The 26,475-nt window shown below is 32.6% G+C and overlaps 4 protein-coding genes across 4 annotated transcripts; 2 read left to right on the top strand and 2 right to left on the bottom strand.

The window, feature by feature from the left end:
- Positions 1-488: 488 nt before the first annotated feature.
- LOC141679089 (uncharacterized) lies at positions 489-2,110 on the bottom strand. The gene is made up of 3 exons (XM_074485576.1): positions 1,820-2,110; positions 1,181-1,310; positions 489-1,086 (listed from the first exon to the last, which is right to left on the bottom strand). Exons 1-3 carry the CDS (start codon positions 1,950-1,952, stop codon positions 552-554), a joined length of 798 nt encoding a protein of 265 aa, XP_074341677.1. The 5' UTR covers positions 1,953-2,110; the 3' UTR covers positions 489-551.
- Positions 2,111-4,844: 2,734 nt separating this feature from the next.
- LOC141679202 (uncharacterized) lies at positions 4,845-6,776 on the top strand. Its single transcript, XM_074485710.1, has one exon. The coding sequence runs from the start codon at positions 4,845-4,847 to the stop codon at positions 6,774-6,776; it is 1,932 nt and encodes a 643-aa protein (XP_074341811.1).
- A 1,870-nt stretch (positions 6,777-8,646) lies between these two features.
- LOC141678611 (uncharacterized) lies at positions 8,647-15,098 on the top strand. The gene is made up of 7 exons (XM_074484955.1): positions 8,647-8,948; positions 9,919-10,008; positions 11,719-12,071; positions 12,149-12,275; positions 12,371-12,709; positions 12,796-12,897; positions 14,471-15,098. Exons 5-7 carry the CDS (start codon positions 12,473-12,475, stop codon positions 14,945-14,947), a joined length of 816 nt encoding a protein of 271 aa, XP_074341056.1. The 5' UTR covers positions 8,647-8,948; positions 9,919-10,008; positions 11,719-12,071; positions 12,149-12,275; positions 12,371-12,472; the 3' UTR covers positions 14,948-15,098.
- Positions 15,099-24,671: 9,573 nt separating this feature from the next.
- Positions 24,672-26,266, bottom strand: LOC141676557 (transcription factor MYB1-like). The gene is made up of 3 exons (XM_074482228.1): positions 26,057-26,266; positions 25,811-25,940; positions 24,672-25,524 (listed from the first exon to the last, which is right to left on the bottom strand). The coding sequence occupies exons 1-3, from the start codon at positions 26,187-26,189 to the stop codon at positions 24,852-24,854; spliced, it is 936 nt and encodes a 311-aa protein (XP_074338329.1). The 5' UTR covers positions 26,190-26,266; the 3' UTR covers positions 24,672-24,851.
- Positions 26,267-26,475: the final 209 nt, after the last annotated feature.

Genomic DNA, 26,475 nt, shown 5'->3' with positions numbered 1-26,475 from the left:
AAGAAAAAAATTAATATATTTACATGTGTAAATGCATAATTTGTCCTCGGTATGTTTTTTTAAATGAGTACAGAATTGAGATAGTGTGCATGACCTTTTTTAATTTCCAAATGGTACTTAATATACTTACAGTAGATTGTTTTTGTTAGTTTATTTGAAAGTTTGGTGTAAAATAGATTTACATAACAAGATTCAAGGACTCCAAGTAAAGTTGGTCTCCACTGAACCTAACTCTTCATATTTAAACCATTAAATTGTTAATAAACAAATATATATATCTGCAATAATAAAATATTGTACAGCTGCTAATCATGCCTCAAAAATATGAAGTTTGGAACTGCAAAATTTTGAATTTTTTTTATAATTTAGAAGATTTTATATATCTATTATGTCAACACCGATCAGAAAATAACATTAGTTTATGGAAATTATACTTTGTAGAGTTTTTGTACCAGGATTAGTGAGAAGCATGCATTTATATAGCGGGATGAAGGAACAGTAATAGTATTCAGCGACTGATAATGAAAGCATTTTTGTACACTTTCGAAACACTAGACTAACCAATCTCCGATACAGTCTGCAAAGTTAAGGTTATCAGTGTCAAAATACAAATTTTGCTCATCTACCCTCCAAAACTCTTCCATCTCATAATCCCTATACTCAGTGCCTAATAAACCCGAGAAATCAAAATCAAGAAGCTCCTTTAAGTAAATGTCACTCGAGTCAACATCAGGCACAAGGTCTGGAACTGGTTGATTAATATTTTCATCCTTCAGAGTTGATGTTTTTTCGACTAGTGGCTCCATGCTAGTATCTGAACTACTTTCGTTTGGATCAACTGGTAACTGATTACTGCAGTTTAAAGCCTTAACATTTGATACATTGGACTCCACATTTTGCTGAGTTGATTCAGCTTTCTCAAGATTTTTCTTGATCTTTATATTGTTGCATTGTTTAGCTGGGGCTTTCGAAGAAGAAGCAGGAGATTTGTGATTACCACAAGCCTTTTTCTTTAAAGTTGTGTTCCAGTAATTCTTAATTTCATTATCTGTTCGTCCAGGGAGCCTACCAGCTATTAGAGACCATCTGTCAGAAACAGTTCAACGCTAAATTCTTTGTTCAGTCCCCTAAAAATTACTATAAAGGAACAAGAGTATAATGTTAACATATATTGACCTACCTGTTACCGAGGAGCTTGTGAAGGCGAATGATGAGGTCTTCTTCATCATTGGAGATGTTACCTCTCTTAATATCGGGTCTCAAATAATTCAACCATCTCAATCTGCAACTCTTCCCGCATCTCTTTAATCCTGCATCCATTTTAGGTTTTTGTAATTCTGCATAAAATATATATGTAGAGAGAGACAGTAGCGGAACTAGAATTTCAAATTGACTCATTATTTATGATAATTAAAGTCTAAATTACTTTAAATATGCTATTTTGGGTTTTTTATTCTGCATAAAATATACTTCCTCTGTCCCAAAAAATATTTCATATTTTGACTTTGTACACTATTCATGATACGTGATTTACTACTAATTTACATCTAACCTATAAGTTCACGAGTGATTTTGTTGGATTCGTATTTATGAGTACTTTAATACAATGAAATTTTTATATTTAATACTAATACGAAATTAAAGATATTGAAAATTAAAAATATATATTGGCAAACATGTACAGTATAAATAAAAAACGTATTTAGGGAAGGAGGAGTATATATGAACAGAGACATATTAGGGGAACTACAGCAACCATTTCTTGGCTGCCCTTCATTAGACGAAACTTTATTGTTATGGAAGTGGCCAGCTATAATACCTGCAGTTTTGGGAAGATTGCGCCATCGGCCTTCACCGTGAAGAAGAATGTAATCGGTAAGAATTTTATCTTCAGCCGCCGTCCATGCTCCGGTTTTCATCCCAACTTTTGAGCAGCAAGGTTTCCTTCCCATTTTGCTAGCTCCTTCAAACTAGTAAGAATAAGAAGTACAACAACTATATATTCATAGATTTATAAATAGATATCCTTCTGAATGTGTGTACATGATAAGTACACGTATTATATATGTCCAACATACACACACCCATAATTGTATAAGTCGTGAATCATGTGTGTGTGATTGCTTAGAATATTGTGTGGTGAGTATATAATATGTTCAATCGAACCGCCGCACGTTTTAATTCCAATATAAAATGCTTCCATTACAGGAATTCAAATGCACGGACAAATTAACAGCCGTCCACAACTTTTGTAGACGTTGACAAATTGTTGGTACAGGTGGTGCAGTGATTAAGTTTTTGCTCTTCAAAAAATTAACGGTTCAACTTTCGTGAGCGCTCGTAATTTAGCAAAAAACCTCTTTAACGCTACCATAAATGATAGAATAATCAATAATATGTTGACAAGTTAACATCTGAGAACAATTTTTGAGCCTTTAACATTTCTCTATTTTATATTATATAACTATATAAGTATAGTTTGCATGCATAAAGCATGGGACGACATCTCATTAAGTAAAATATTATTTTATTCATCGGTTATCTAGCCGCAGCTATAACTAATTGAAATATTAAGTATCGATACCTACTAAGATCTCTTCCAGGATTTTGTTAGTATAGAATTATTACGTGTTCTTATTAACGATCTGGACTACAAATTAGTTGACATTAATTTTGGATCTAATTAAATGCCTGAGTTCAGTTCTTTAAAACTTGTAAGTTTTTTATTTGAGATACTTTAGACATTCTTTTGAACCATCTTACTCCACCCTTTTGAAAGTCAGATCAGCATAAAATTTTTATGCCTAAACAATAATCACTGATATATATGGCCAACTTTAAGTAGAGTAAAAACTACTACCTCCATCCAAATTTATTTGTCATGTTTAATTTTTTGTGATTAAATTGACCCAACTTTGACCGTAAATTAAATATCAATCTTTCATTATTTTAAAAAACGTAAAAATGCATATTAAAATAGATTCCATGTACTTTATAATGATATAACTTTTATGAATTTTCTTGATGGTATACTATATGAAATTTTTGGTCAAAATTGGGTCATTTTGATCATAAAAAATCAAAGGGACGGAGGAAGTATATATTTATTTTAAAATAAAACATGGATAATTCTTGAATTTAGTGCTGCTCAAAGTGTTAAAGAGGCTCTCGCTTGTTGTCTTGAGTTTAGGATATTCGATTCTTGCTTCATCTCAAATTTTTGTATATATGGCATGCAATGATCCACAAACATTTTTTAGATGCAACGCAGTGGAACCATCAGAAGTTATTCAGTACTCAGTCACCCGTTAACAAATAAAATCTTGGTTATTCTAAGTTATGACACTGGCGTTATAAATCATGTGGCCATAATAATTTTTATGAGGACTGGGAAATCACAGGTTGTCTCCTATCTTCATACATATACATGTGTTTGTAAACAGTAAATACACCTCCCACATCCCGGTTCTGAGATAATTTAATGAACACATAATTTTGGACAGCAAGACTCTTATGTTACACTTTCTTTACATTTTGTTATAATCTATGATAGCTCATTTATGTGTTGAAATTATTAATGGGACTCCATCTTTTTCTAATATAATTAACTTTATTTTCATGTCCCTGATATATTATGTGAATATTGAGGTGTCAGGAAGGCTAACATAATCTCTCATCAGCACATCATATTAAGAAAATAGTAAATCTAAAATCTTAAATTACTATATGAAGACCTTTTTCAGCACTTTAAATTTTATATTCTAACACTAATCACTACTAGAAAATGGGGTTAAATTCAACCGAACATAAACTCAACCGTATATGGTTGAATTTGAATTCAACGTTGTTAGACGTTTGACCTGCGCTCAAATTCAACCGTCACTAAATTCAACCGACTAAATTCAACCGGTTTTAAATTCAACCAGAACCCGTTGAATTTAGTGTTCCCAACTTTTCACCGGGCGGGAAATCCCCCCCCCCCAAAGTTAAATTCAACCAAATAAATTCAACTGCTTTATAGTCAACCAAAATCGGTTGAATTTAGAACAACCAATTTTTGGGTGAGCGGGAAAGTTCCCACCAAAAATAAATTCAACCGGATAAAATCAACGGAAATCTTATTCAACGATTTCCGGTTGAATTTAGTATGAACAATTTTTTTGTTCGCGGGAAAGTTCCCACCAAAATGAATAAATTCAGCGGATTTTAAGTTCAACCGTATCTGGTTGGATATACCTGATGTTCGTTTTCAACCGTATCTGGTTCAATATACCCGATGTTCGTTTTCAACCGTTTCCTGTTGTATTTGGGTAACACATTTAGAAACCCTGGTGTCAGTATCCTTTCTTTCCAGTGGCCCCCTTTTTCTTCTTTCACCATTTTTCCTATCTCCTTTAATTTCTTAATCTTCAATTTTAAAAGCATTCATGCCCAAGTAAGTATTCTTTCACATTTTTCATACATATACTTGTAATTCTTGTATTCATATATGTCAATTGTGTTAATATAGTTAATTTTTTTATATGTCAATTGTGTTAATATTGTCAATTGTGGCTAAATTAGTGTGATTATTACTTGTTTTTAGTATGTTAAAATAATCAGAAGACATTGAGTTATATAATGATTGTATTAATCATACTAATGAAATATTAATTTAATTAAGTTATTTATTGATGTTAGTTCTTATCTATAATAACTAATTAATCAAAATATGATAATTGTAGATGACATCCGATCGAAGTTGGATGCATCGTAGGTTTGATGCAAGGAATAATATAACCGAGGAGTACAAACATGGTGTACAAAATTTCATCAATTTTTCTATGAAAGGGGAAGTTGATTCAATGGGGAGGATAAGATGCCCATATAATGAGTGTGGAAATACATGGCGTAAATTACCCGATAATGTAACTTATGATTTGTATCGACATGGCATTATGGAGTCATATACTAAATGGGTTTTTCATGGCGAAAAGCGTAGGTCCGGGGTTGAAGCCGAGACTAGTTTGGGTAATAATGATCCTAGAGATGATGATATGTATGATGTACGTGAAATGCTTCAAGACTTTGCGGATGCACATGGAAATTTCGGGAATGGTGAGGAGGAACCGAATGCAACAGCAAAATTTTTTTATGAGATGTTAGACGGTGCTTCTAAACCTCTTTATCCAAATTGTCCAAGTTCTACCACTTTGTCATTCGTAAATAGGTTGTTATATTTCAAGAATAAGCATGGTTGTAGTAACAAGGGCTTTGATGAGTTACTTGAACTTATTGGGTCAGTATTTCCGGAGAAACACAATCTACCTGAGACATATTATGATGTGAAAAAGATGATAAGTGGTTTGAATATGGGATATGAAAAGATTGATGCTTGCGAGAATGATTGCATGTTATTTTACAAGAAAAATAGTAAAAAGACATGTTGTGACATATGTCACAAAGGTCGATATAAGGACCGAAAGGATAACCAAAAGAAGCTGATTCCAAGAATAATTTTGCGATACTTTCCACTTATACCGAAACTACAACGTTTGTACATGTCTAAGAAAACTGCTAATTGTATGACGTGGCACCATGATAGGGTCATAGTTGATGGTCAGTTATCTCACCCGGCAGTTGGAGATGAATGGAAAACATTTGATGCTAGATTTTCGAGATTTACAAAAGAGGCACGAAATATCAGACTTGGCCTTTCTAGTGATGGATTTGACCCATTTCGTGATCCACTTGCCAGGGATTATACCGTATGGCCCGTTGTGGTGGTTGTTTACAACCTTCCACCATCTATGTGCATGAAAGCTCCATATATGTTCATGCCTCTCATTGTTCCCGGTCCTAATGATCCTACAAAAGACCTACATATTTACCTCCAACCGTTAATTGATGAATTGAAGCTATTATGGCATAGAGGAGTGGAAACATATGATAGGTCATCACGTACAAATTTTCAGATGAGGGCTGTACTAATGTGGACTATTAGCGACTTTCCAGCACTTGTGATGTTAAGTGGATGGTCGACTAAGGGTAAGTTATCTTGTCATGTATGTAGTGGTGATATCAAAGGCTTTCAACTGAGGAATGGTGGTAAGCCTTCTTTCTTTGGCACTGCTCGATATTTTTTGGAATCGGGTAATCAATTGAGGAGTAGCACAAAGTTTGGAAAGAAAGAGGTATGTTCTGTCACAGCTCGATATTCAGGTGGAAGGGCAAAGATTGTATGTGATCTTATACAATTTCCTCCTCCAGGAAAGTTAACAAAAAGAAGACCTCGGGACTATGGTGTTACTCATAATTGGACTCAATATTCTCCATTTTTTGAGCTCCCGTATTGGGAGACACTTGATCTTCGTCACAATATTGATGTCATGTATACTGAAAAGAATGTTTTTGAAAACATTTTCTACACGATATTAGCTGACAGGAACAAGACCAAAGATAACTTAAAATCAAGGTATGATTGTGAGGAACTAGGTATTCGACGTGAGTTGTCGGTTCAAGATGGAGACATAATGCCACATGCTCCATATGCGCTCTTGAGGGAACAAATTGATAATTTGTTTGAGTGGATTTCAACACTTAAACTTCCGGATGGTTACATTTCAAATATATCTAGGTGTGTGAATTTCGAAAAACATACTATTCGTGGTATGAAATCGCATGATTGTCATATTTTCATGCAAAAATTATTGCCTATTGTTTGCCGTGACTTATTACCGAGGCAAGTGGCTGATGCCATTATTGAATTGTCTAACTTCTTCCAAGATTTGTGCTGATCTACCTTGAAATACTCCGATTTGTTAAAAATGGAGAAAGATATTATGAGGATAATGTCTAAGTTTGAAACCATCTTTACTCCCGGTTTATTTGACCCGATGGAGCACTTGTCACTACATTTGGCCACCGAGTGTAAGTTGGGTGGCCCTGTTACATATCGATGGATGTACCCTTTTGAAATATTTTTACATGGATTGAAGATGAAAGTTAGAAACAAAGCACATCCGGAGGGGTCAATGGTTGAACGCTATATCGAGGAGGAATGTGTGCACTTTTGTTCTCTATATTTTAAATCCAAAGTTGAAACAATACACAATCGATTGCGTCGTTACGAGGCACCTAAAACGTGTAATGATCCTAACTTGTTAGAAGTTTACACGTATCCGGCGAAACCCATTATAAGAAAAGGGCATAGAATCTTGACGGCCGATGAAGATAGACTCATCAAATATTACGTTATTATCAACACACCGGAGGTTGCAAAGTACTTGGGGTAAGGTCTTTAACAAATCTATGGTATTTTTTACTTTGATTTATTTTATTATAATGATTGTTATTTGTTTTTAGTGAATTTAACAAGTTGGTACATAGAAAATACCCAGAGTTTGATGATGCAGCAAAAGAAAATTTTCAAAAAGATCGATTCATAAATTGGTTTGAAAGAAGGGTATGTGTCTAAACACATACATATAAATGTTTCTTATTGTCCTCAAATATTATAATTGTAATGCACTTATAAATATATATAAATTTTTAGGTAGCGGATGATCCACAACCTAAAAATGTTTTTAAGGATTTAATAAAAGGTCCGATGCGAGATGTGGATATTTATAATGGTTGCCACTGTAATGGTTACAAATTTGGTTGTGCAAATTTTAGTGAACGCACTTCACCAAATTCGGGTGTGCTTGTCATTGGTAAGAAATATACGGTACTTAATTATTTCGTATCTATTGTTCTCTCTTTCGTTATATTAATGCATTGCTTGTACCTAAGAAATTTACTCATTTATATGTAGGATCTTCATATAAGGGGAGTTTTGAAAATAATTATGGTCGACTCGAAAAAATACTTGAGTTTCATTACCGTAATGGGCATAAAGTTATATTATTTAAATGTCACTGGTTTGATCATACAAAGCATGTCAAGGTGGATAGAAATAGGATGACAACGGTGGATGTTCGATCAACATTAAATGTGGAAGATGTGTTCATGTTAGCTAGTCAAGCTCATCAAATGTATTATGCGAGGCATATTTCAAATCCAAGATCACCATGGTACACCATTTTAACAACAAAGAGTCGTTTTGTTAATGAAGAAGTGAAATCTAAAAGGAACTTTACATCAAGTGAAGATGCCTTGCAAAATGAGGTTTCAAATACTTCATCATCTCGTGTCGAGCCCGTGATGATTCATGATCCTTCAAATTTTTTTATTGATTTGAGATTTGTTGAAAATGACAATTATACGGATGAGTACAACCAAGAACAAAATCAAGATGAAGACATGATTATTGATGAAGAAAGTGAAAGCGAGGAAGATGACATGGCTTAACTTAAAATTTTAGTGATTTTACAAAAAAATGTTTAAGTTGAAAATTATTGTAATGGCCGTGTTTAATTTTTCAATTGTAATATTGATTTGTATTAGACATCAAATTTTTAATGTTAGATAAATATATATTAACCTTCAACTTATTATTGTTGCAAAAGCAGGGCTCGAGTTCCAGTAGCTACTAGAGGAGGTAAGAAGTGGTGTATTAAATCAACCGATTTTAATTGAATTTAAATCCTAAAATCAACCATTTTTAATTGCATTTACCCGTGTCATTTACTTGGCTCATATCTTCACAGCTGAAATAAAATATTATCTTTCTCACAAACCCTTTCGCGTCTAACTCTCACTGGAAGCCGCCTCCAAAATCGAGAATGACACACCCACAACACACCAACCCCTCCGCCGGAGTCAAATCTCTCCTCCCCAAAAACACCCCCTCCACCTCCCAAGTCCTCGCCGTCGTCACTCTCAGCGGAACCCTACTTTTCCTCACCGGAATAACCCTAATCGGAACCCTAATAGGCCTTGCTGCTCTCACTATTGCGCTTGCTGTCATTGGATTTCTCGGATTCAGGGCTTTTGGGATGACGGGGCTTTCATCGCTTTCTCCACAGGTATTAATCATACTAATGAAGCGAACAAGTACCAGAGTTAACTTCTGGTATTTGGATGTATTTTTTTGATATCAAGTGATAAAATAAGGAACTTGATTGATTATGAATTTGGTGGACATTATGTCAAAAATTTATTTGAGTATTTTATTTAAGTATAAAGATATGTTGTTGCAATTGAGTCGGAGATGTTTGTCTCTATATTATTTACTTGATAAATTGAGGTCAGTGTTTGGGTTAGGTTATGAATGTGGCTCTTACATAAAGTATTGGATTTGTGTTTTTGATGGATGGATTGTGTGCAGTTAGACTTTGTTTTTGTTATGACTCGGATTTATTCTCTCTGACATGTTTGATTTTGCTTTAAAGTGTTAGAAACAAATATTTTACTAATTTAAAAACTTCAGGACTAGGAAGTCTTGCAGTTTATAATGATTTTGTGTTGTAAGTTTACTCATTCATCATTGGTGCAAGCCAACTTTTACTGCGACCCGTTTTTATCTGTATACCTATTTATCTTTTATTAATTCATGCTATGAGTTTGTAAGATTGTTATATGCTGCTACGCCTCGTATATAATGCACTTACTAGGCCTATTGTTGGTTGTCTATTTATGATATGCTCATATAATGCTCTTCGGCTATTTAGATTAACATTGAAAATAGGTTGCATGTCAAGGAGGCTTGAACATATATTTCCAGAGTAATAAATTCGATATTATCAACCACCTTGTGTTCCTCGACAAATTTAAAAGCAGTCAAGTTGTGTATTGTGTGTTGGTCCTCAACTTGATCCTCAATAGTGATTTCCATATCTTCAACTTTTTTAAGCTCGTCAATAGTGATATAGTAGTGCAAAGAAATTAATGTTTTAACTTATTATATGCTCATTTACCTTATTCTTGGAATGCAATTTATGGTTTCATTTAATTTAGAGGCTTGAACTTATTTTTCATTTAATTTTATGTCACTAGCCTGGGAAGGGAAAACAACTTTTGGCTGGGATAATATTGGTTTATTGTTTCATCACATTTGTTGAAGCGCGTGAAATTGCTACAAACAAAGTAAGTTCATCTCCTTTTAAGATGATTGAATTCTGTTTCCGTTTACTGTCCTTAATTATTTTATATTTTGTGTCCCTGAAAATCTTTTAGTAATTAATAATTTTCTGCTAATTTACGAGTACACTAGAGTACAGGGGTACTTGCGATATACATCTGTCGTATACGCACACATGTACTATGTTACTGTACAGTCTATATTTTGTTTTGTTAAGTAATCCAATGATTGAAATGAAATTAATTATTTAGTTTAGCGATTTCGTCAATTTTATGAATACGGTTACTTTGTAAATATTTGTCACTAATGGCACCTAATAATTTATATATGTTTATGTATTGAACAAGCATGTCTGTTAGAGTTGATTTGAGCTCTTCTGTTTTGCTAAGGAATCTAAAGTCACATGTCAAGTTGATTTTTTAATATTGTATATCTCTGATATCTTTGCTTTATTTTAGCTCACTTCCAACAAAGAAGAGAGCATTTGAATAGATCATAATAAGGCAAACCAATCTTTAGCAAACTGTGAAAATAGCTCAATGTCAGTAGTTGTTTTAGTTTGTGTGAAAGAAAAATCTCAGGTGAGTATTAATATTAAGCGTCATATATATGATCTAGAAATGAATGGATAAGCATAAGAAGATTCATGATCTGCTAAAATTACAAATATCGCTCACTAGAAGATATATATATTGCGCTCACACACAAAACAAAATAATTTAATTAACATAATTAAATGGTAAATGACCTTAACTAGTCACTTCCTCTTCCCAAGCGTCCATCGGTCCATGAATACTCAACCAAGATTAGTAATTAGCAGATAATTAAGAGTTAGATGATGGCTTACACTAGTAAGAATTACTAAATGGCAGGGCAATTCTCCTTTGCCAAAATCATTATATTCTATACATACGTTGGTATAGCTTGATTAACTGTTTGCCAAAGGAGAATCAACCAGTCATTCATCCCTACCGCATGAACTACTTTCGTATTGAATCATTAAATCTTTTTGCTGCATTTTGGATGTTCTATTGAGATCATGCATTTATACTTGGTACAATTCAGATATATTTTTGAATATTCTGAGAAGGAACTGGTATATACCTAGCACAATTCTTCTTTCCAATTGATATGCTTTTTAGTTTTTGCAATTCTCTTCGTATATTGCAGAAATGGTCCCCTTTTTATTCAAACACTCTTGAGTCATGTAAATATACTATATTCATGAGGCTGGGAAGGTAAAATGTAGGCACATTACTATATTCATTAGACTTGAGTACATTAATAATTTGAATATAAACATCTTACCTAAACCTTAAAAGAAGATCAGTGAAGGATAATAAAAGAAGATCACTACTGTAATTTGTAACATCGGATTTATCATTACAGGATTTACTTATAGGCTTCAGTATTAAAAAACAACCAACACACAGATTAAGGTAATCTTTAATTACTTTTGCTACCCAACTATAATGTCCCATTCTTTCAAATATATTATTTACGAGTACACTATTATATTTACTGCTGATCTGTTAGTAATTTCTGTTAAAATTGTTATGAGTAACACGATTTGAAATTATAAATTGAACTTCAAAAGAAATAGTCTTCCATATATTAATATTTCCACTTATTTAATTGTAGATGTTTATTTATTTGACTTTACAAAATCATACTTGCTTAGATTTTACATTTATATAATTGTACAAATTTTGCAGGAGACATTTAAGAGTTGTTGGCTGCTTGTTCTATTTATTATTCTCATGGCAGTGGGGGGTAGTGGTAATGGGAGTGCACTGAGTAGGGTCACCAGTAACAGAGGAAGAGGTGGAAGAGGTAGAAATGATACTAGGGGCCAGGGCCAGGGTAGGGGTAATGGAGAAGTTGATCTTGAGGAAGAAATTGATGCACAAGGCAGTGATGAAGAACAGGAAGATGATGATGCTGGATAGAGTGACGGTGTTCTCATATTTGGGAGAGCTCAACGCAGCATTTGTGATGGTGATTACCAAAAGAAGCCACAACTTGGACAACCGAAACTTGGAGTTGTAACCTTTATAAATGGAAAAAAGTAAACATTTTTTTATAGCTTTGTTATTTTTCAACAAATTATAATATGTTACTTACACAACTTTTTTCATTTAACAGTATTAAAGAGGCTCGTTACAAGAAAACAATTAGAGTGATAGTAAGGAATAACTGGGAGTTTGAAATAGCAAAAGAAAAAGGACGCACACGAGAGGATTTTTTAAATAAGTGTATCCAGGAGTTCAAGGTATGCTGCTTATAAATTTTCTGAACTTTTCAATTAATATGACATTTTTATATTAATACTCGCTTGTAAAGAATTCTAAAACTTTTTTCCCGAAGGAATACTACGAATATCAGCGAGAATATAAAGTTGATAAAATCAAAGAACTCAAAGGGGATGCTATCGTGAGAAATCATTTGAAGGTGAATTTGAAATGTTATATGAATACTTGGAAGACTGATGTAGCTAATAGGGTTAAAGAGGCACATGCCAGGGGAGATAAAAGTGCAACCCGGCGTACTTGCCCCCTACTACTTATCAGAACCTGCATGGGAGGTTTATGTGACTATTGGGAGACTGAGACATTCTCCAAGTTGTCGGAAAATGGAAAGGAAAATGTCAAGAAGTCAGATATTAAGCACTCCAGTGGAGCGAAGCCTTTTGACCAACGTTATGAGGCAAGATTTTCTCAAGAACTTTCTATTTGATTTTACAAAAGTATCTTTTATCTATACATGTTCATTTTTTTATATCTCTTTTGTAGGAACTGGAGAAAAAATTGGAAAAGCCTCCCACCCTTTTGGAAAAATTTGATGTTTCGTACAAAAAGAAAGGAAAAGTGGAAGAAATACGGCAAAAGTTTAAAGTAAGTTGTTCTTTCTATCATCATCATGTTATTTTAGATTTTTAAATGACACAGATATAGATTGCGGCTAATAATTTATTAATTTTTCCATATATAATGAGACTCGTAAAAGAGATGAAAGCAATTAAATCTTTTGGCTACATGTTCACCATATATCTTATGTGCTATAAGTTAAGTTCTAGGAGTTGAATTTAGTCGATTAACGAGTCTTCGTTTAACATTCACTTTTGGCAGATAACTTGAGCTTTAGGCTAAGTGGATACCTAATTTAAACAGTGTGTTCTCCGATGTTTCATGGAGAGAGATTGCTTTCTCAGCACTGTTTACTTGTTTCTGTGTTTCAGATAAAACCTGAAATTCACGACACAGTCAGATTAGAATAGAAAACTTGCAGCCATGATAGAGTGCCTATCATATGTAAGCAATTCGGAACCATAATAAAAGTAACCAAAAAGTAACTAGAGCAGATTAATCCTGTAACTTCACGACACTTTCAAAATAAAATTCAAAACTTACAGCCATGATGGAGTGCCTATCAAATGTAAGCAATTTGGCACCATAAAAATTAGCAAGCGCCTTTGCCAACGTTTCCTGGTATATCTCAGATCCTAGACACATAGCAAAAAGCGTAAAGCTACTAAATAAACATACAATTAGTTCAGCGTAATTTCAGCAAAAGGATGAGCCAGGTATGACATACATGCAGACCCAGAAAGCAGAATTCTTGGGTTCATTCTAGCATCTACAGAAATACATTTGGGCTGTTCTCTATGCTTCAGGTGTATATAAGAAGCTGTCGTAAGCAGTTTCTTTGTTTGTTCGCTGCCAGGGAATAGAGACAACAATTATGTTGTGAAATTTAATATGGCTCATTACTCATGCAAGTAGCGAAATATTATAAGTATTAATATTTACAAAGTGATAGTGATATTTGGATATAAAGGAGACAAATTTTTGTTTAGTAGACCAATTAATCTCACTGATATAAAGAGAATCCGTACCTTAAATAATAAGGAAAATCATTAAACAAATATCACTGATATTTGTTTAGTTTTGAATTTTAAATTTAGAAGTAATGGCAGCAACAATGAATTTTTACACTAGCAGCCCAAACTTCTCTAGTACTTCTTATTTACCATCTACCTCAATTTTTTTTTCTAAATACTACCTCTGTGCCGCTGCTATAAGCCCTGTTTTTGTTGACATTGTACAATCTGGGAATTGTGGGCATAAATACTACCTCTATCTTTTTAAATACATCAGCTATATTTTTGCCTCTCAATTGATAATTTGTAACTTGTGGCATGTGAAATTATTAAATCCATTCACTTATACATTCACTTCCATTGTTAAAATTATCAGGGTCAAGAACTGAGTCTGCAGATTAATATATTATGAAATTTTACTTTTTTGTGTTTTTTTGCTTTCTTGATTTTTATCGATATATCATCATCCGCGTCTATTTACATGTTTAAGCATAATGTAGCTTAAAATTTCAATTTTTCTCATTTGCATTAACGGAATATTGTGTTAAATAATTGAGTCGTATATCCTTGGTTCTTATGTAATTTAGGAGGTCGTGGAGCGTGCAACGGAAGAGGGGAATTCTCAGGATGCACCACTATCTCTAGCCAACCAAAGGAAACGTGATGTTGAACTATTGCTGGAGGTTTGTCCACCAAAGAAAGGAAAAGTTAAAATGTTCCCGCGCCATACCCTCAAGGAGCTTGTTGGAATTGATGAAGTTTCCAAATATACCATTTCTCAATCTTCTCTGGTCTGCATCCCAGAGCGCATTCCAAAGTCTGCATATTCTATTATTAGGAAGGTCCTGACAGATGTGACTAATATGGTTGAAGCAATAGAGGAGATCGAGGTTACACGTGCTAAACTTGACGAAGAGGTGCAGAAATTGGTTGCTCGTGCCTATCCAAACAGAGATAATGTGGCTTCTAAAATTTTATGGGAAGAGTACATTCAAATAGCATCATACATGACTTCTCCACTTTGTGAGCGTTATAAAAAGATTATTATAGAGGTAATAATATAAATTATTATTCTTATTATTATGCTATCTAGACCTGACTATTTTTCCTATTAATCTCATTTATCTCATACTATCTACCTGGCTGTTTTTCCATTTGTGTTGTACCAAAGTTTGCAAAATTGATGTGAAATGATATAATGCATGGTACTTTGATTGCAAAGTTAGGAATTATCAATTAGCAGAATAAAGTTAATACTTTTATTCTCTACGTTTAGGAACACATGTTATACTAGTTTATATTCTCATTCAGTAGCTGCTTTTCGAAATTTCTAGGATAAAACCAGACAACATTATACTAAATGCAATCTTGATTGTCATCCTCTCTACATTTAGGAACAAGTTACTAGTCCATTATTTCTTTTAGCAGGTTATTTACCAATATCTAAACAAATAGTGGATAATTCATGCCTGATTTTGGTATCATTATTGTGGAAAATTCCAGGAATGGAAGTTAAAGTTGTGAACTCATATGGTTCAAGTTCTTATTGTGTTCAACAAGTGCACTTTTTACAGGTTCTTGCGTTTCTTGGATTACCTTTCTGGGCCATATTTTAAACTACCTTATATTAACTTCTTTCCTATAGCTATGATTTTATACAATAATTAGATATATTAGGTTGATTTATACAATAATTAGATGTATTGTAGGTTTTGGGAAACTCTTGACATAAAGACCTAAAATACAAGGGCTAGTCCGCCGTTTCAGGACTGTTTTACAATACTCTTCAATTTGTTTGATCATTCTCTGAATTTATTTAAAAACTTAGTACAAGTAACTCTTAAGTAATTTTGTTAAATGATCAAAAAGTTGTTTGTATATTATTTTGGCGGTGTAGCACTACAAGAAATTTATAATCAGACAACACTTGACAGACAATGGTTAAAAAAAAACCGCCGTCCTAAAAAATCATACAACGGTGAATTGATTTTACAGAAAAAACAGTTGTGTGAGCTCCAGAACAAACAACGGATATCCATCTTTTTTAAACTGTTGTACAAGTTGTATCCTCTCATCGAGTCAGACAACGGTTTTTTAAATATAGTGTTGTTGTAGATCTTTAACACAACGATTACAAACCGTTGTTACTATGTTAACGTATAGGGATAGAAGACAACAGTTTTGACATTACACTGTATAATTTAGACAACGGTTTTTCAGAAAGGTTGTCCTCTAAACCATCAAACAACGGAATAAAACAGTTGTCTGAGGAATTTCAGTGGGTACCACGTATTGAGGTGGCAACACGTGATAGGTGGTAAATCATTCACAAGGATTGATGAGGTGGCGAAATGAGAGCCCTTCATTGATATGAGATTTGATATGGGCCGTTAGATCGAAAAATATATGATATTCTTATACAACGGTTTTATGTTAAAATAAAAGTGTTGTCTTAGTTGGTCTCATACAAGCTTTTAGATATTACGTTGTGTAATTCACACAACAGTTTTTAGAAGGGTTGTCTTAGATAACTTCATACAACGGAATAAAACAGTTGTCTGAAATAATTTTTTTATAATTTCAATGGGCACCACCTGATGAGCTGGCACCCGATGATAGATTGAAAAAAGCTAATATGCTTACACAACGGTTTTATAATAAAAAAAGCGTTGTCTTAGTTTATCTTTACACATTGGTGTTTCAAGGAAACCATTGTAAAAGTATTATTGTATAAAATGAGATTCCTGGTTAACAAGTTAAATTTTTAAATAATTTTTTCGACGATCCAACCGTACGGATGTTAAGATTTATCAATTTTAGTCATATAAAAAAATTATTAAAAATTTTGAAATTCATCTTGCATGTCAGGATTAGAAAAATCCAGTTAATGTACCCCTCCCGACAACGAGACTCGTTCCTGACTGACAAGATTAATTTTTTTAAAATGATTTTTTCGACGATCTAACCATACAAATGTTAAGATATATCAATTTTAGTCATATGAAAAAAATATTAAAAAATTTGAAATTCATCTTGCATGTCAGGTTTAGAAAAATCCAGTTAATGTACCTCTCCCGACAACGAGACTCGTTCCCGATTGACAAGATTAATTTTTAAAATGATTTTTTCGACGATCCAACCGTACGGATTTTAAGATATATCAATTTTAGTCATATGAAAAAATTATTAAAAAAATTGAAATTCATCTTGCATGTCAGGATTAGAAAAATCCAGTTAATGTACCCCTCCAGACAACGAGACTCGTTCCCGATTGACAAGATTAATTTTTAAAATGATTTTTTCGACGATCCAACCGTACAGATGTTAAGATATATCAAGTTTAGTCATATAAAAAAATTATTAAAATATTTAAAATTCATCTTGCATGTCAGGATTAGAAAAATCCAGTTAATGTACCCCTCCAGACAATGAGACTCGTTCCCGATTGACAAGAATAATTTTTAAAATAATTTTTTCGACGATCCAACCGTACGGATGTTAAGATATATCAATTTTAGTCATATGAAAAAATTATTCAAAAATTTGAAATTGATCTTGCATGTCAGGTTTAGAAAAATCCAGTTAATGTAACCTTCCTGACAACGAAAATCGTTCCCGATTGACAAGATTAATTTTTAAAATGATTTTTTCGACGATCCAACCGTACGGATGTTAAAATATATCAATTTTAGTCATATGAACAATATATTAAAAAATTTGAAATTCATCTTGCATATCAGGTTTAGAAAAATCCAGTTAATGTACCCCTCCCAACAACGAGACTCGTTCCCGATTGACAAGATTAATTTTTAAAATGGTTTTTTGGACGATCCAACCGTACGGATGTTAAGATATATCAATTTTAGTCATATGAAAAAATTATTAAAAAATTTGAAATTCATCTTGCATGTCAGGATTATAAAAATCTAGTTAATGTACCCCTCCCGACAACGACACTCGTTCCCGATTGACAAGATTAATTTTTAAAATGATTTTTTGGATGGTCCAACCGTGTGGATGTTACGATATATCAATTTTAGTCATATGAAAAAATTATTAAAAATTTTGAAATTCATCTTGCATGTGAGGATTAGAAAAATCCAGTTAATGTACCCCTCCCGACAACGAGACTCGTTCCCGATTGACAAGATTAATTTTTAAAATGATTTTTTCGACGATCCAACCGTACGGATGTTAAGATATATCAATTTTAGTCATATGAAAAAATTATTCAAAAATTTGAAATTCATCTTGCATGTCAGGTTTAGAAAAATCCAGTTAATGTAACCCTCCCGACAACGAGACTCGTTCCCGATTGACGAGATTAATTTTTAAAATGATTTTTTCGACGATCCAACCGTACGGATGTTAAAATATATCAATTTTGGTCATATGAAGAAAATATTAAAAAATTTAAAATTCATCTTGCATATCAGGTTTAGAAAAATCCAGTTAATGTACCCCTCCTGACAACGAGACTCGTTCCCGATTGACAAGATTAATTTTTAAAATGATTTTTTGGATGATCCAACCGTACGGATGTTAAGATATATCAATTTTAGTCATATGAAAAAATTATTAAAAAATTTAAAATTCATCTTGCATGTCAGGATTAGAAAAATCCGGTTAATGTACCCCTCCCGACAACGAGACTCGTTCCCGATTGACAAGATTAATTTTTAAAATGATTTTTTCGACGATCCAACCGTACGGATGTTAAGATATATCAATTTTAGTCATATGAAAAAATTATTAAAATATTTGAAATTCATCTTGCATGTCAAGATTAGAAAAATCCAGTTAATGTACCCCTCCAAACAACGAGACTCGTTCCCGATTGACAAGATTAATTTTTAAAATTATTTTTTCGATGATCCAACCGTACGGATGTTAAGATATATCAATTTTATTCATATGAAAAAATTATTCAAAAATTTGAAATTCATCTTGCATGTCAGGTTTAGAAAAATCCAGTTAATGTAACCTTCCCGACAACGAGACTCGTTCCCGATTGACAAGATTAATTTTTAAAATGATTTTTTCGACGATCCAACCGTACGGATGTTAAGATATATCAATTTTAGTCCTATGAAAAAATTATTAACAAATTTGAAATTGATCTTGCATGTCACGATTAGAAAAATCTAGTAAAAGTACCCCTCCCAACAACGAGACAAGTTATAAAAAATATTCAAAATATTTTCTTGCATGATTATAAAAAAATTGAATAAAAGTGCAAATCCAAAAATTAAGATTATTTCTCACTTAAAGATTTAATTTTATGAAGAATTTTTTCGATGATCTTGGAGAATGCTAATATTATTACTTTCAATATTGTTAAAAATAATTTAAAATATCATTTTTTATAAAAATTGAATAAAAGTACAAATCCAAAAATTAAGATTATTTCTCGATTAAAGAAATAATTACATGAAGATTTTTATCCGATGATCTTGTAGAATGTTAATGTTATTACATTTAATACTGTAAAAAATAATTTTCAATTTTCAATTTTTATACTGAAAATTATTTGATGTTATTATTATTTAAATGCAGCTACTTGTAAATTTGATACTATTTTTTTACTAAATCATGACTGAGATTTGGTTCCCTCCACCGGCCAATATTTCATTTCCCCCTTCTCAGATTTTGGTTTCCCCCCTTCTTTCTCAATCCCTAAACATCATACCCGCCGCTATCCAATCTCTCTTCTCAATGTCTTCCCTTCTCTCCTTCTCTCTCCTTCTTTCCGTCTCTCCCCCTCTATCTCCCTCTCTCTCAATCTTACAACCAGAACCAATACACTTCATACACACCCACATCGATGTATGTGTACTTTTCTTCAATTCGGGGCTGTTTTCTATTTTCCATTCTTCCATTTGTAATTGGGTTTCAATTTATGTTTGGGCGTAAAGTTATGCAGGTTATGCATTTTGGGGTGTAGTAGAAGGACGAAATGGACACTACTGATTGCCATAACCCGGTATGTTCATCACTATTATCTTAAACCTCTGTTTCAGTTATCCAGAGTAATTTGTGACTTAAATCCAGAGTAATTTTTATTTCAAATAGCCAATTTATGTGAATTACAAGAAGCTTGGCATCTGTAGTAGTACTACATACATACTACTTTATTTTAAGCAGTGGCGGAGCCAGGAGGTTTACCTCCTGGGGGCACCATACAAGCATCAAGTTATAAATTTTAAAGCAATTATGAAATTAAATGTAATAGTTTAAAAAAAATTCAGATGTGCTCTCCAATTATTTCAATATCCTTGTGTACACATGTGCCAAATTTGTACATGAAGCTTGTTGATACAATGATATATACACCGGCAGAAAAGCACGCGTATGGTTTGGATTTAAGGTGAGGCATAGTTACATGAATGTGGTGCATATTCTACAGAAGTTTAAGAACGCGTATGAACTTTGTTGTTTAAGACTGGTCTGAGTCCTTTAATTGATGTCTAATTGAAACAGTGCTGCCTGCTTTTTTGTCTTTATCAGTAATGTATTTTTTGTTAGTTACTCTTTATATGCCTATATTTGCTTTTGTATAAGGATGTCAGACAAGTTGAGGCCTTTTGTTGAGATATGAATGCACTTCATAAGTATTATTTTTAGTCATTTATCATAATAGAAAGCATAAGATATTGTTGAATGCTCCCCAAAAATTTTGAATGCTCCCCACAAATGCAAAGTTACAGAGTGATGATACGGTAGTTTACTACTTGAAGAGTTAAGTTTTGTCATAGATTTTATCTGATTTGCGAGTTTAATCTTGTGTTTTTGCAGTTTCCCCAAACAGTAAGTCTTGGGCCTGGTTTGAGGCTTCCGAGGGTTCCATTTCATCCACTGGTCAGGCACCTAAGCTGTTCTGAGTCCTTTGACTTTGCCTCACAGTATTGTATTACTGAATTGCCGAACTGAAATTACATAATGCACTACATCCACATCCACTATCAGCATTTTATTTTTGTGGTTTAACTTGTATGTAATGTTTTAATTTAACTATTAATATACACAGCGTCACATCCATATATATTACTGCATTATTTCCTGTTAACCTTCTGCACAATAAATCAGGTTTTACTTGCTGCAACTCTATTCAAGTATCAGAACATGTGAAGCTCCATGTGAAATCCCTTGGATGCAATTGCAGTGGCAATTGTGCATATTCCAAGACCTGTTCTTGTTCTACGCTTAATGGTTCTAACTTGCCGTATGTACATCGTGATGGAGGAAGGTGAGAAGGAAATTAGACTATATTGGTTAAGTATTTTCCAAAATTAAATTTTTTTATCAGTTGTGAGTACTTTTTTCTCTGTATATAACTTATGCATGCAAGAATACAGTCGGGTATTTCTGTTTTCATTGGTATAGCCACTAACGTGTATGCATGTATGAAACTGAGATATTTCTTAGTCTTAGAGATTAACTTATAAAAACATTAAGGAAGTCGATTCAAGAATCGACTATTGAGATGACATTTTTCACTTGAACTTCAGTTTATGTCTGCCATTATTTGATTGAGAATAATGTGAGTGGTGATTGTTTGGAGGCTGTAACTATCTTTTTGGTTTTAATAGTTTCAAATAACTGCTACTTAAGTTGTATCCTTGCCTCAAATTTATGTGAGCTACAAAAGAGTGTATTTATATGCTAAACAACTTTAAGATGATACCTGTGAAGTTGCTACAAAGTCAAAAGCCATTAAGCTTTTTAGATATAATTTTTTTTGTAATGTGTTTTCTTTTAGATTTTTATGCCAAGTTTGTGCCTTGCAGATTGATTGAGCCTAAGGTAGTCGTATATGAATGTGGACCAAACTGCGGTTGTGGACCTGGATGTGTGAACTGGATATCTCAGAGAGGAAGTAGTAGGATACATTACCAGTAGCTCTTGAATCTACTCCAATAACGTGCATTCTGACTGGTTGTAATGGTGTCGTTTCATCTGGTGAAACAGTTGGAATAGTTCTTGTAGAGATAGATTCTTGTAATTCCGGCTGGTTTAGTAATAGATTTTAAGTTATAGTTGTAATTTTTGTAGAGAACCTTTGTATTATAAATTTATTTTTAATTATGAAATAACAATTAAATTATTGTAATATCATTTTATTTTAAAATTGATTTATTTTAAATAATGAGATTAATTTTATAAACAGTTGTGTGAAACCCACTTAAAAAATGATGAAAACCGTTGTATGTCGTTGCACATATTTTTTTTAAACAAAAAGTTGTTGTCTTTTTATATTCTTTGCAATGGTTTAATTTTTTTACACCATTGTCTTTTAAACAAAAAATATTCATGAAAATGGTTTTAACCAAGTTAAAAAAAGTTTGTAAACCGTTGTTTATGAAAATATTGAATAAGTTAACAATAATGGTTTTTCTACAAAACCATTGTTGTTAAGTTTAGATAGACAATAATTTAATAAAAAAACAGTTGTTTAAAAAAGTTTCAACAATGGTTTGTTTATAATAACCGTTGTGTCTTCCATGTTAACACAAGTACTCTAACATGTTGTTTAATCACTCTTTTTACAAGGGTAAATACAACCATTGTCTGATGTTCAATCACACGAGTGTGATAGACAACAGAAAACATACTTGTCACACAACGGCAAAAAAACATTGTATGATTGCAAATATGTTGTAGTGTAGTCTAATCAGATTTTTATTCTTAACCACATGATACACACTCAGATCATATGGAGGTGGACGAAGATGACAATGATGTTCATATAGACGACTTGGAATATCGCTTCCCACTTTAGCTGAAGATCCTAGATTATGATTATTTTGTCTACGAACTTTTAAAATTTTGCATGTGTTAGTTTGGTCTCAAACTTTAAAATTTGGCTATGTTTTACGATCTTAAGTTACATATTTTGTATTAGGCATGAAGACATTTAACTAATGCTTGTTTATGTATGAATTTTAGTTTGGATTCTCTGATTTGCTTTTTTATTTTTTATTAATAGTTATATATCTATAGAATTGTACGGGAGGCAGCTTATTGGGAAATTATTTTACAATATTGTATTTTAAAATTCAACTGTTAATGGTTGAAACTAAATACCAATTGTCCATTAAGTTCAACAAGAGATGGTTGTATTTAACAGACATAATCAGAATTAATCAACCACTTCCGGTTATTTATGAAATCTATATTCAACAAAATTTGGTTGAAATTAATATACAAACAATGGACTAGCTTACGAATCAACCAGAACCGGTTGGGTTTCAAAAAAATAAATTCAATTTTTTCGGTTGTTTTTAGTAATTTTGGCGGGAATTTATTTTTTGGTGAAATTCAAATTCAAAATTTAATTTTTTTTTGAAATGTGTAAAGTTAATTTCAACGGAAAGTGGTTGAAAATAGTATCAACAAACTCAACCGAAAGTGGTTGAATATAATCATAAATTCAACCGGAATGCTAATTTCAACGGTTTTATTTACAACCGGCTAGCTGCGAGGATCCGGTTGGTCATGTGCTAAATTCAACCGAATATTGTCGGTTGAATTTAGCCGCTTTTATTGTAGTGAATCTTCAATAATATACCAAAAGCTAACAAATAATTTTTATAGTGATATGATTTTACCCCCCTATGTAAGATGCCAAAACTTCTACACAAGTGTGTAATCAATTTGCGAAAAAAAAATTATGCACCAAAATCAGCACTGGTTAGATGATTAAACGATAATTATATATGCTGTATGATAATTATGCATGCTATTGAACTTTGTTAAATGCTTGTTGCTGATTGTATCCATTTTATTATATATGATGGAGATATAAAGACTAGGTCTTGAGCTAGTCGACAAAGAGATCATACTATGAATAAAAAATAGGTATAAACAATAATTATGTATACTTTATTAACTAAGAAGGGAAACTAGTAGAATCATCAAGATACATAATTACATATATTAAGGGAGAGAAATTAAATGTAGTTGCATAATTTTTTTAATTATTTTTTATTTTAAATAAAAATATAATGTTCAAATATTTATAAAAAAATATTAAAAAATAAATTACGAAAATATATTTTATAATTACCTTAAAATACGTGTTAAGTATGTGAAAAACTGTAAAAAAAATGAGAGTGACGAATATAATATTTTTTATCAAAAATATAGCCTATTTAATCAACAGGGAAACCCATGATATCTAGTTCCGATCTGTTATATAATTATTTATTTCATGCAGATGCAAAACGTGATTTTATTTAAACATTAGTTAACGAATTTGGAGCCAGCTAGCTAAAGGTCATATATATTATTTTTATGACATGACGCTGTCAAATATAAATATACTAACAATTAGGTGATGAATCAAGATCTATGAATTTCTTTATTTAAATTCATACATGACACCGAATCGAAATTTTGTTTTATATGCAAGTAGATTCCAAGCTCACTACTTTGACGTACGTTTACTTTTAGGAAAAAAGTTACTAGGTAGTTTAATTTATTAATTAGAATTAGTGAATTACCCATGATTCTTGATCATGGCTCAGGCACTAGTTAGGTTTGTTTGAGCCATTTCAATGGTCGGTACTAAGAGAGGTGTTATAGGTCATGATCTAACAGATTTGTTAGCACTTCACATGTAATTTGGTGATAAATGAGTCAGACACTAGATGATAACTTGAATGTTCAAAAATTAATATCATCCCATGTGTGTCAACTTTATTTGTGAACTTAATGATCAATAATCTAATATTACAATTTCATTATAGTGTTTTGTGAAAAAAAATGTCAAAAATAATGGAAAAGAAAAAAATATAAAAAATAATATTATTGACTAAACGACAAAGCTGATAAAGTGACTTAAAATATCACTTAAAAGACTTAAAATATCAAAGAGACAAATGTCATGATCTTTTATTTCAACTATCAGACCAGCTTTAAATAATCAAAATGAAGTGAAAACAACTACTACTAGCTAAATACAGAGCATCAAAGCAGCCAATCTCCTAGGCAATCGGATACAGAAGCGAAATGTATGTCAGTAGGAGAACCTAGATTTGGTTCCATGATGATGTTTTCTACATTCCAAAATTCCTCCAACATTTCCGTCAAAGATTTCTCATTTGAAGACGAAGGTGACGTACTTTTAATCTCATTATTGTCTTCATGATTGTAAAAATCAGAGCCAAATAAACCAGAGAAACCTGGGCTAAGAATTACGTTGTCACTGGAGCCGATGTCAGGCTCGAGCTGACTGACATTGTTTGGCTCGTTTAGAGGTTCATTATTATTCACGGAAACAGTTTCTCTACTCCCATTAGGGGTAAGGTTTTGGTTCATCTTATCTTTGTCAGATCCCGTTATTTTTTGTACAAGTTCATAATTAGTAGCAAGATCATCTGGTTTTGGACTAGTGATCAATATCTGGGTGCATTGTGCGGATGGAGTTTGAGGCAGTTTGGAATCGACATTGGCATGACTCGACTGGCTCTTTCTCTTGTCCTTCTTCTTCATGTTAGTTCGTTTAGTAGGGATCTTTGAAGGAGAAGGGGCAGAGGTAGTGTTATAATTACCATGAGCCTTTTTCCTCAAACTTGTGTTCCAATAGTTCTTGATTTCATTATCTGTTCGGCCTGGTAGCCTACCAGCAATTAGAGACCATCTGTCACAACAAGTTTAACGATAATAAGTTTATTATTCATACACAACAATCAGTGGAACTGAGGGTTGTTTAGGGGTCTTTCTAGTATGTGTCTAACCACTAACTTCAATAAGCTTGACTAGTTTTAATTGGTAGAATTTTTGTAAATCCACGGATCCATCATTATTTATGAGTAGAAAATCAATAAAAATTTAACAACTTATAAGCTTCTAATGCCCATGAACGATGAGTACACACAGGGAAAACCGTATTTTTAGTTACTGCTCATCCAGACACTTAAGCATACCTGTTGCCGAGCAGCTTGTGAAGGCGAATGATGAGGTCTTCTTCATCATCAGAAATGTTACCTCTCTTAATATCCGGTCTCAAATAATTCAACCATCTCAGCCTGCAACTCTTTCCGCATCTCTTCAAACCTGCAGACATGATCATTTTCTTATAATCTACTTGCATTACGCAAATATATACCACTACAACAAAACAGGCCATACAAACCCTATACAAAAGAACAAACATAAACATGGACATATACCTGCTCTTTTGGGGAGATTACGCCATCGGCCTTCACCATGGAGTTGAACATAATCAGTTAAAATCTTGTCTTCATCTGAAGTCCAAACTCCTTTGTTCAACCCTACCTTTGAACAACAAGGGCTCCTCCCCATCCTCAACTTCTACTATTTAATTCCCTACTCAATCTTTTTTCTTCAGTACAACTTGCTCTCTTAATGATTCTGATCTAACTACTCCTTCATCCCTGCTTTATATACACATGCATATAGTGAGTGCGATGAATAGAGTGGTTGACTAAAATACACCATGTGAATCAAGACAAAACTTGAATATTTTAATTAATACTGCATGTGTTAATAGGTTATTGTCAGTTTGTCACGAATTAAAAAAAATAAAATAAAATTATACTTCCCTTTCAAACTAAGTTTTTACTTTTAA

The sequence above is a fragment of the Apium graveolens genome, chromosome 8 (assembly GCF_009905375.1).
Source record: "Apium graveolens cultivar Ventura chromosome 8, ASM990537v1, whole genome shotgun sequence".
NCBI lineage: Eukaryota > Viridiplantae > Streptophyta > Magnoliopsida > Apiales > Apiaceae > Apium > Apium graveolens.
This window is presented reverse-complemented; position numbering and strand designations above follow the sequence as displayed.

Coding starts and splice junctions, on each gene's coding strand:
- LOC141679089 (XM_074485576.1), bottom strand. CDS start 1,952: ATGGGAAGGAAACCTTGCTGCTCAAAAGTTGGGATGAAAACCGGAGCA. Junction 1,311..1,819: donor CAATCTTCCCAAAACTGCAG/GTATTATAGCTG, acceptor AAATGGATGCAG/GATTAAAGAGATGCGGGAAG. Junction 1,087..1,180: donor CACAAGCTCCTCGGTAACAG/GTAGGTCAATAT, acceptor TGTTTCTGACAG/ATGGTCTCTAATAGCTGGTA.
- LOC141678611 (XM_074484955.1), top strand. CDS start 12,473: ATGAATACTTGGAAGACTGATGTAGCTAATAGGGTTAAAGAGGCACAT. Junction 12,710..12,795: donor CTTTTGACCAACGTTATGAG/GCAAGATTTTCT, acceptor TCTCTTTTGTAG/GAACTGGAGAAAAAATTGGA. Junction 12,898..14,470: donor AAATACGGCAAAAGTTTAAA/GTAAGTTGTTCT, acceptor TATGTAATTTAG/GAGGTCGTGGAGCGTGCAAC.
- LOC141679202 (XM_074485710.1), top strand. CDS start 4,845: ATGGGGAGGATAAGATGCCCATATAATGAGTGTGGAAATACATGGCGT.
- LOC141676557 (XM_074482228.1), bottom strand. CDS start 26,189: ATGGGGAGGAGCCCTTGTTGTTCAAAGGTAGGGTTGAACAAAGGAGTT. Junction 25,941..26,056: donor TAATCTCCCCAAAAGAGCAG/GTATATGTCCAT, acceptor TCATGTCTGCAG/GTTTGAAGAGATGCGGAAAG. Junction 25,525..25,810: donor CACAAGCTGCTCGGCAACAG/GTATGCTTAAGT, acceptor TTGTTGTGACAG/ATGGTCTCTAATTGCTGGTA.